The 11331-nt window shown below is 49.1% G+C and overlaps 1 protein-coding gene across 1 annotated transcript in view; it reads right to left on the minus strand.

Moving 5' to 3' along the window:
- LOC126100711 (glucose dehydrogenase [FAD, quinone]-like) overlaps positions 1 to 3858 on the minus strand; it is a 55818-nt gene extending 51960 nt beyond the window's left edge. Inside the window, exons 1-2 of the mRNA XM_049911331.1 lie at positions 3826 to 3858; positions 3054 to 3326 (exon numbers count right to left, since the gene is read on the minus strand). Of these exons, the coding sequence (XP_049767288.1) occupies positions 3054 to 3326; positions 3826 to 3858 (306 nt within the window). The remainder of the gene's footprint in view (positions 1 to 3053; positions 3327 to 3825) is intronic.
- Between the last annotated feature and the right edge of the window lie 7473 nt (positions 3859 to 11331).

The raw sequence follows: 11331 nt of genomic DNA on the forward strand, positions 1-11331 counted from the left end.
CAGTTATGAAGAGAAAAAAATGGACTGGTCGTCCTCGTACGGCGCTGACTCCAGAAAACGTCGGCAGAGGTCTCGCTGCTCCACTTGGCGGCGCCCCACGAGTCCGGTTACATGCCGCCGCTCGCTGCAGCGCATCCACACTTCCATCTACATAAAATTATGGCCGTTTAGAAGCTTCACGAACGGACACTGCTTTGTGAGAGACTTCATGATGTTTTTGCTACTGATAATGTTCGTTTAATGATGAGCGATGGAAATGACTTTCACTAGGACAGTTTGTAAAGAAAGAAAACTGTCGCTACGTCGCTATTGGGCAAAAGACATCCCAAAAGAATTGCGTCATACACCACTGTACAGTGCTAAAGTGACCATGTGATGTGGAGTTTCCAAACTGGGGACCGTTTTTTTCTTTTTTTTTCAGACAATAAGCAGGAGGCGCTACTGTAACAGTAAATTCTGAATATTACGTTCCAGTGCTACGCAATTTTCTGCGGACACAACTTCAGGCTTTGGGAGTGAACACGGGTGAAATGTGCTTGCAACAAGATGGAGCCGCAGTCCACGCGGCTAATCCATCTATGGCAGTTTTACGAGAAATGTTTCCTCAACACTGGACCTCACGTTTCGGCGATCTCCACCGCCCAGCACTATCACCAGATCTGTGCATTTGCGACTTCTTCGTATGGGGTCATTTGAAATGCAAAGTTTGGTGCCACAAACCTGGTTCACTTAACGATCTGAAGATTGCAATACGTCAAGAAATTATTGCTCTTTCGGAGGACCCTTTAATAGAACTTGAAAGAAACATCTTAAATGTGTGTGCACGAAGAGCGTCGTCATGTTTCCTACGTTATTTTTGAAAATAATTGAAATTCTCAAACTGGGTCATTTACAGGCTGTATTGGTGGAAATACATTTGATAAGTGATCAAAATAAACCTAATAATAGCATTTTGAACATGGTTGGGCTTCAACAGCGGTTATAGATTAGTAAATGAATCCAAAGCACCCAACTAGTTGCAACAAAATGTGGTTTCATGCAATGTCTGACCACAGTTCAAACGGATGTAAACCCTTGTTCTTCAGAAATACATGTAACCTGAAGACAGTGTAACTACAATAACTACAAACCCGGAAACATACATGTCAAAAATCAAGCGTCATAAAGAGACTAGATCCCAACAAAGGAGTGAGAATATCCGTATATCATAAAACCTAACCAGAAGAATAAAAACTAGTACTTACTAAAATTTCACGTTGGAAAACAGGAAATAATGAAGCGATCCGACATTTTTCGAATTAAAATATGCTGCCAGCGCACATCATTGATTACATTATTAAATGTGCTGCTTCTTTTTTTATTTCTTGGCACTGAGCAAAATGAGCTTAATGTGATTAAATCTATCACAGTCAACAACGGATATGACGAGGGCGTTGCAGATTACATCATCAGTAATGAAACATCTCAAAAATCCTCGACATTGAGCAACAACACTGCTTCTAATAATAACAAACGTTCTAGCAAATTCGTCTCTCTTCAATTTTGTAGAAATGTTTTTTACAGGATTAAGCGTCTCCTAGTGAAAGATTATCAATGTAATATTTCCTTCTTTACAGACAGCAATTTAAAGAAGAAAGCTTTTGCACGCACTGGAAAATACTGGCGACTGGTTTTCCAATGACTGTAATGATTGCCCACGTTATTACCTCGATCAAATAGGTAGAGCTGTCAAGACAAGATATATTGAGCATCTGTTAGAAGAGAAAGGAGTGAATGTACATAATTCTACGTTTGCCGAACATTTACTGATTGCTTAGCATACCCCGAAAAATTTGGAAGACATAGTTATTTTACTCAGAGAAGTCGAAGAGCAAAATTTGGACCTTAAGGAAGAAACAGAAATCTTTAAACATCTGGAGCTCAGGGACGGAAATTTACTGAATGTCCAGCTGCATCTTGCTTTCAGAATTTTTTTTAAGGCTTCAGAGCTATACTGTGCGTAAAATCTTCATACAGTTGCCAGCACCCTCTGCGAGTCGCTTATTCCTCAAAATTCTAGCATACATTATTTGTGCATAGGCGTTCGTTCCCCCGTTTTGTATTTTGTGAAGACATTGGTAGCGTTCAGGCATTAACTTTGTTACTGTTCGTACGGTAATGTACTTGTGTTATTATATAAAGGTATTAACGTAAGTTAGCATATTTTACTGTACGATAACGTCCTTCAACATTCGTTATTTTGTCACTGTTCTGTCACTCCGCCCCCAGTGTATTTCCACGTATTAGCCGTACTTCGGTATCGGCGAACGCGCCGCCTGCCTTGTTTTCCTGGTGTCCACGCTCTCCCTTCCCTGTCAGTCGGCGTGCAGCCCAAAATGTGACCTGATATTTTATTCGAATGGTTTTATTCCTCTGTTTTAACTATTCTTCTTTGGCAAGCGCGGGTCAGAGAGACCAGCACATTTGTATGCAAGGACGTGCGCTGACAGCATATTTTCAGGTCGCTTCATTATTTGGTGTTTTTCCAATGCGAAATTTTAGTAAGTACTAATTTTTATTCTTTTGATTACGTTCTATGATATTGGGATATTCCCACGGCTTTGTGGGGATCTAGTCCTGTGTGGCGGGTGATTTTTAGATGTATGTTTCCGGGTTTGTAGTTATTGTAATTACACTTTCTTTACGGTACACGTATTATTGAAGAAGACGAGTTTACATCTGTGGAAAATATGGTTGAAGGTTGAAAAAAAAACACCTTTTGATGCAACTGGTTGGCTGCTTTGTATTCATTTAGTAATCGTACTAGTTTGAAGTTGGGGTGTTCCCTTTGCGCCCCCCCCCCGGTATTTCCCTTTCTCTCACCCCAACTTTCACACTGACTGCTCTGCTGTTCTCCCACCCCTTCACCCTGTCGGTACATCTGTTACGGCGGCTGTTGCCCCCAGCTCTCTGCTCCTCTGTCCCCGCCACAGACTCCCCCCACGGTCCGCTTTGAGACCGGCCTACTGCCGCCCCCACCACTGTTCTTTTGCGACGCGAGCCGCGCTGCGCACCTGGTCGGGGTCGAGGTTGCGCTCGGCCCTCTTGAAGTAGGGCAGCACGTCGTCGTAGCCCCAGCCCGGGTTGCCGGCGCGCGCCCACGCGTCGTAGCAGTCGCGGTGGCCGCGCGTGTACATCATGCCGTGCATGCCGCCCGTGCCCGCCACCATCTTGCCGCGCGGCCAGCGGCACACGCCGCCCGTCGACAGGCACGCGTGCGCCTGCCGCGTCGTCGTGAAGTTCCAGTCCAGCGACGTGCCCACCGCGTGCGTCGCGAAGCACGGCACCTGCACACAGGCGCGCGCTCACCGTCCTGATCACCCTGCGTCTTTATTCCCACCACCGGTCGTTTTCTATCAGTATTTTGTCTGTGCAGGGGTCCCAGGACGAGTGGTCACTATTCAGGGATGGTTCGAAGCAAAAGAGAGTGGTGTCACGTATCAGTGCCGCCTACAGCGACGGCGCGGGGTGTGGCGGGCCCGGCGGCTCTCCACCACGAGCGCCCTCTGCCGCCGCGAAAGGCGGCCTCTCGGACCACTCCCGCTCCGAGCCACTACGCTACAACTCCCTCGTTCGCCATTAGGGCAGCGAGTCTTATCCTAGTTGTAACAACTAGAACTCTAGTTCTTGCTGCTTCTTTGTAATCGGGCTTCGTTCTCTTGGAGAAATTCGAGTAAATCGTCTGTTTGTTAACTTGCTCGCTGATCATTTCGGCTCCAGTCCAGCTTTCCTACGATGACAGCTGTCGCACCATTAAGTGGCCCACCTCTGCTTACCATTGTATACAAAGTCGTACACAGCAAAAAGTCTAGTAGACATTGCCTCTAAAATACACTCCTGGAAATGGAAAAAAGAACACATTGACACCGGTGTGTCAGACCCACCATACTTGCTCCGGACACTGCGAGAGGGCTGCACAAGCAATGATCACACGCACGGCACAGCGGATACACCAGGAACCGCGGTGTTGGCCGTCGAATGCCGCTAGCTGCGCAGCATTTGTGCACCGCCGCCGTCAGTGTCAGCCAGTTTGCCGTGGCATACGGAGCTCCATCGCAGTCTTTAACACTGGTAGCATGCCGCGACAGCGTGGACGTGAACCGTAAGTGCAGTTGACGGACTTTGAGCGAGGGCGTATAGTGGGCAAGCGGGAGGCCGGGTGGACGTACCGCCGAATTGCTCAACACGTGGGGCGTGAGGTCTCCACAGTACATCGATGTTGTCGCCAGTGGTCGGCGGAAGGTGCACGTGCCCGTCGACCTGGGACCGGACCGCAGCGACGCACGGATGCACGCCAAGACCGTAGGATCCTACGCAGTGCCGTAGGGGACCGCACCGCCACTTCCCAGCAAATTAGGGACACTGTTGCTCCTGGGGTATCGGCGAGGACCATTCGCAACCGTCTCCATGAAGCTGGGCTACGGTCCCGCACACCGTTAGGCCGTCTTCCGCTCACGCCCCAACATCGTGCAGCCCGCCTCCAGTGGTGTCGCGACAGGCGTGAATGGAGGGACGAATGGAGACGCGTCGTCTTCAGCGATGAGAGTCGCTTCTGCCTTGGTGCCAATGGTGGTCGTATGCGTGTTTGGCGCCGTGCAGGTGAGCGCCACAATCAGGACTGCATACGACCGAGGCACACAGGGCCAACACCAGGCATCATGGTGTGGGGAGCGATCTCCTACACTGGCCGTACACCACTGGTGATCGTCGAGGGGACACTGAATAGTGCACGGTACATCCAAACCGTCATCGAACCCATCGTTCTACCATTCCTAGACCGGCAAGGGAACTTGCTGTTCCAACAGGAGAATGCACGTCCGCATGTATCCCGTGCCACCCAACGTGCTCTAGAAGGTGTAAGTCAACTACCGTGGCCAGCAAGATCTCCGGATCTGTCCCCCATTGAGCATGTTTGGGACTGGATGAAGCGTCGTCTCACGCGGTCTGCACGTCCAGCACGAACGCTGGTCCAAGTGAGGCGCCAGGTGGAAATGGCATGGCAAGCCGTTCCACAGGACTACATCCAGCATCTCTACGATCGTCTCCATGGGAGAATAGCAGCCTGCATTGCTGCGAAAGGTGGATATACACTGTACTAGTGCCGACATTGTGCATGCTCTGTTGCCTGTGTCTATGTGCCTGTGGTTCTGTCAGTGTGATCATGTGATGTATCTGACCCCAGGAATGTGTCAGTAAAGTTTCCCCTTCCTGGGACAATGAATTCACGGTGTTCTTATTTCAATTTCCAGGAGTGTATATACCTTAAGAAATATAAACACCTCTTCATCTTCAATACTGTGAAACAAATCTCTTCTACTCTAAACTCTTAGCTTTCCACATTTTGTGTGGAGGTAGTATGGACCAAAAGAATAAAAACATACCCAGTAAACTTGGATAAGTAAAGTCGTGTGGCACGAACAGCTGGAAGACTCGGAAGGACAGGTGCAGCCTCCTAATTGGAAACGTTCTCCCTATTCTTCGCGCCAGCAGGCACCTTTCTTTTGAAAGGCTGTGGGTAGCTGTACATGTTAAGAGTAGGTGACCGTGTGATGAAGGACGTGCGCCATATGTAGTGTGGAAAACTTGGCGGCAGCACGTGGCCCACACCTCTCGATAGCACCGAGGGAGCCACCGAGCTTCAAGTCCCCGTGCGACGGCCGCATCACAGCCAACAGTGTCGCATTCGCTTTCACGAAACACTGCGGACAGGTTCGGAATTTAATCCTGGCCATTGGTGGAGACCCTGGTACTAAGAGACTTGACACCGTCATCCCTCCTGTCCCGCTCTGCCGTAAAGGCAAAGGGAAATTTGTGAACACACACGGCGTTCCAGAAAGGTCACCCATCCGTGTACTGGCCACGCCCCATGTTACCTCCTCCCAAAATATGGAAAGCTAAAAGCTCGCAGTAGAAGAAATTTGTTTCATTTCATCGAAGATAAAGTAGTGCGCACAGCTCTTTAACACTTACGGTATGCATACTAGAGACGCTCTGCTGCGAGAGATTCGTTTCTGCCATATCCCTGAATATTGACCACTTCTCCTGGGAGCGCAACGGGTTACTTTATTAATATTTATTTTATCTGTTACTTTCAAACGGTGGCAAGCGCTGCAATGCCTCTTTCGTCTTTGTATGCAAATAAACATATACAGAGAAGACACATTTACATTTCCAAAATAAATGAAAGAATTATTTTTTTGTGCATTAAATTAAATTTATTCCTGTGCTTTGAGATATACATTGAAGCCCCAAAGAAACTGCCATTGGCATGCGTATTGAAATACAGAGGTATGTAAACAGGCAGAATACGCCGCTCCAGACAACAAATGTCTGGCGCATTTGTTAGATCGGTTAATGCTGCAACAGTGGCAGGTTATCAAGATTTAATACCACCGTCCATCTATCTACTTGGCTCCGTAGCCTAATGTGAGGGTTCTGCCTGCAGAATGTCGGTACACTGGCGAAACAGCAAAACCGGAATAGTTTACACGAATTCCGCGGCCGCTCAAGGGAACGCACTTTCGAGATCTCCGAATGTAAAGAATAACGCGGATGATCACGAAGGATCACTTCCTCCCGACGTCTGAAGTACACTGAGAAAACAGCGCCTCCGCCCCTGAGGTCACACGAATTCTGTCGACGACTCCTCGACTTCGCAAGGCCCCTAGAACGGTCTACGAAAATAGTTAACCGTTAGGCACTGCAGGCAGTCTATCACCAGCAGAATGTAGGCATTTTCATTTCCTGCTCCCGCTAATACAGTCTCTGTAAAAGGTTCTGGCAGAAGTTGTACAAGTTTATCTGTAACATACACTCCTGGAAATTGAAATAAGAACACCGTGAATTCATTGTCCCAGGAAGGGGAAACTTTATTGACACATTCCTGGGGTCAGATACATCAAATGATCACACTGACAGAACCACAGGCACATAGACACAGGCAACAGAGCATGCACAATGTCGGCACTAGTACAGTGTATATCCACCTTTCGCAGCAATGCAGGCTGCTATTCTCCCATGGAGACGATCGTAGAGATGCTGGATGTAGTCCTGTGGAACGGCTTGCCATGCCATTTCCACCTGGCGCCTCAGTTGGACCAGCGTTCGTGCTGGACGTGCAGACCGCGTGAGACGACGCTTCATCCAGTCCCAAACATGCTCAATGGGGGACAGATCCGGAGATCTTGCTGGCCAGGGTAGTTGACTTACACCTTCTAGAGCACGTTGGGTGGCACGGGATACATGCGGACGTGCATTGTCCTGTTGGAACAGCAAGTTCCCTTGCCGGTCTAGGAATGGTAGAACGCTGGGTTCGATGACGGTTTGGATGTACCGTGCACTATTCAGTGTCCCCTCGACGATCACCAGTGGTGTACGGCCAGTGTAGGAGATCGCTCCCCACACCATGATGCCGGGTGTTGGCCCTGTGTGCCTCGGTCGTATGCAGTCCTGATTGTGGCGCTCACCTGCACGGCGTCAAACACGCATACGACCATCATTGGCACCAAGGCAGAAGCGACTCTCATCGCTGAAGACGACACGTCTCCATTCGTCCCTCCATTCACGCCTGTCGCGACACCACTGGAGGCGGGCTGCACGATGTTGGGGCGTGAGCGGAAGACGGCCTAACGGTGTGCGGGACCGTAGCCCAGCTTCATGGAGACGGTTGCGAATGGTCCTCGCCGATACCCCAGGAGCAACAGTGTCCCTAATTTGGTGGGAAGTGGCGGTGCGGTCCCCTACGGCACTGCGTAGGATCCTACGGTCTTGGCGTGCATCCGTGCGTCGCTGCGGTCCGGTCCCAGGTCGACGGGCACGTGCACCTTCCGCCGACCACTGGCGACAACATCGATGTACTGTGGAGACCTCACGCCGCACGTGTTGAGCAATTCGGCGGTACGTCCACCCGGCCTCCCGCATGCCCACTATACGCCCTCGCTCAAAGTCCGTCAACTGCACATACGGTTCACGTCCACGCTGTCGCGGCATGCTACCAGTGTTAAAGACTGCGATGGAGCTCCGTATGCCACGGCAAACTGGCTGACACTGACGGCGGCGGTGCACAAATGCTGCGCAGCTAGCGCCATTCGACGGCCAACACCGCGGTTCCTGGTGTGTCCGCTGTGCCGTGCGTGTGGTCATTGCTTGTACAGCCCTCTCGCAGTGTCCGGAGCAAGTATGGTGGGTCTGACACACCGGTGTCAATGTGTTCTTTTTTCCATTTCCAGGAGTGTGTGTCTGAATGTACCGACCACTGTAGTTGTGCGCCCTAAAACCACAAAAAAGAAAGAAAAAAAAGTGGGAAATCCAAAATCTGTATGGCAGCCACGTGTGTTGCAGCCGCAGCCATTCTGGAGGACTAGGAAAAGACCAACTCAGCTGTAGAACATCTCCTTCCTCCGTTTCCTGTTTCTGGTGGAGACGATAGTGATAGGTTACAAATACGAGCATTTATTTGCACGTCACGACTTGCCTCGAAATTCTAACGTGACGGTAAGAAGCTGCGGCAGTGAGGTGGCGCAGGGGGCGGGGCGGGGCGGCCCGTACCTGCGTGCTGGTGGGCTCCTCCGGCCCCGCCTCCAGCAGCAGCACGGAGACGCCGGGCTGCTCGGCGAGGCGGGCGGCGACGACGGGCCCCGCGACGCCGGCGCCCACCACCACGTAGTCGGCGGCGTCGCCGTCGCGCAGCGCCTCGGCCGCGTCGCGGCCGGCGCGCCGGCAGGCGTCGGACACGTCGGGGCGCGAGCGCAGCACCGCCTCCACCAGCGACATGAAGAGCGCGAAGCCGGCGCCGCACGACGCCCCCAGCACCGCCGTGTCCTCGAAGCGGCACGGCGCCGACATGGCCTGCCGGCACACCACACACAGCGCGCCGCTCAGCCACGGGCCCATCGTCCACCCACTGGACCGACGAACGACAGCTGACCTCTTCATTCACCGAGATTCGCTCGTTGTGTACGGGCAGCATCGAGGGGTCACGGGTTCGATTCCCGGCGGGGTTGGGAATTTTCTCCTCCCGGGGACCGGGTGGTTGTGTTGTCCTCGTCATTTCATCACCGTCATTCGTGAAAGTGGCGAGATTGGACTGTGTAAAGATTGGGAATTTGTACTGGTGCTGATATCCGCGCAGTTGAGCGCCCCACAAACCAATCATCATCATCATCATCATCATCATCATCATCATCATCATCATCACATCGTCTAGGGGCGACAAACTGGAGCTGACGAAGCGGTTGGCGTCGGTCGTGGGTCGGCCTGCAGTCGGTAATATGAAAGCGTTGGCGGTCGATTGGCCGCGAGACTCCTCTCCTAGTGCGAACGCCGCGCCGAATGTTCGTCGGTTCAGTAGTGATTTGTTGTGTCTCTAGAACGGCTGCGTATCTACGTTTTACAAGACAGTCACAAGTCGCACTTAGCATATTTTATTGACCAGTTTCGGTCATTAATTTCACAAGAGCCTCACCAGAAACTCTGGAATTTACGGTCTTTAGTACAGTAGTTGGCTGTTACATTAAAAAGCGAAATCAGTCAGAAAAACATTCAGAGTGCAACTTGTGGATGTCCTGATAAACTTAATTTCTACGGTAGCTGTTTCTCCTGCAGGCAGTGCCTAAGGATGTGTACTTATTGTGTTTAAAAATACCGGAGTATAGAGTAGAGTATGGAGAGAGCATGGAAGCTGGTAGAGATCTATCGTGAACGGGAGTGTTTATCGACCTCTACGAATTGCGATTACAAAAATAAAGTGAAAAGGTTAGATGCTTCGAGGGAAATAATTCAGCTATTAGAAAGCGATATGCAAGATATCAAAAAGAAAATGGTGTATTTGTTGACATTTTTTCACCGTGAACGACAAAGGGAAACAAACAAAACTAGGAGTGACTACCAACTTTCCGCTGCAGGTACAGCTCTCTTAAAAGTGTCATCTTTGGAAACTTAGGGCCTACACTGTTCAGTAAAAATTCGAAAAAGATGAAATAGTCCATATTCCAATTTAGCTTTCAGATTAATTTCGTCTTACCAGACTGCTCCCTACTTTTTAAAAAAGAGGTCGTCCACCAGCGTTGTTTCCTCTTCTTCTTCTTTTTCTGATGATCAGCTTCTTCCAGTAAAATGAATGTTGATCATGCGACGACTGCTAAATCCCTTTCTTCCTCATAATACCAGCAGGGGAAATTGTAATTAAAACGCTCACGTCTTACACACTATATACACTGTCGTATCATCATTCAGATTTAGCTTCCCACTTGTACAAGATGGCAATTGAAGGATCTTGCAGTAAACTTAACTTGCACTGTTCATGAAGCACCCTATGATAGTCTCGGAGTAGTTTAGAACACGTCTGGCAAATTCAGAAGTGATTGGTGGAATGATGATATTGCAGCAAAGTTGAAGAATAAAAAGGTCTACAGCAGTTGGCTTATGAGTAATAGGGCAGTTGTACTAGTAGGTAGGTAAGACGGAGAGCAGAGGCAAAAAAGCAGTAATTAGAGCAAAAAATGTTATGTGGGACTTTGGATGTGAAGAAAATAGGTAGTGCATAGGGAGTTCAAAGTCTAAAGATACATGGCAGGTGATACAACAGATAAGAACAAACAACAGAAATAGTATGAACTTGAAGATGATATGGGTAGACAGATGGAAGACATACTATGAAAAACTGTTTTAGGAATATCGATCCGAATTTGAAGATATATGCTCCTTTGCAGGAAACGAAAACGACACAGAAGTCCAGGAGATTACATTCCGGAGGAACAAGAAACAGTTAAACAAGTCAAAAATGACAAAACACCAGTACTTGGAACTGTATATACGAAGAAGTTGAGGGCCGGTTCAAACATATTGCTTGAACTTTTCGCGAAGCTATTTAATCTCTGTCTTAGTGGAAAGGAAATCACTGTCGACTTGCGAGAAGGGTTCATTACAAACATATTTCAAAAGGGAAGTAAGAATGACTACGCAAATTTTTTAGGGATCACAGTTACAACTAGAACTGAGAGAGAAGTTAAGGAAGGAGAAGAGAGTGGTTTTCAGGCAGGGAGGTCTTGTGTCGATAATACCTGCAGCATTAGACAGCCGACTGACGAGAGAACGGCACATAACGTGGGTTTTGTAGACTTGCAAAAGCCCTATGACAGTGTACCATCTTCTAGCATTTGGCAAGTAACGAATAACATTCATAAGCGTTTTTTACAACTTTTAGAAAGCTATATTCATAAAATGCTTGTTGTATTAAGGTTGAGAAGCTACTCTCACAGAAACTTAGGATTAGCACTGAGACAAGGATGTTTC

Source organism: Schistocerca cancellata, chromosome 9 (assembly GCF_023864275.1).
Source record: "Schistocerca cancellata isolate TAMUIC-IGC-003103 chromosome 9, iqSchCanc2.1, whole genome shotgun sequence".
NCBI lineage: Eukaryota > Metazoa > Arthropoda > Insecta > Orthoptera > Acrididae > Schistocerca > Schistocerca cancellata.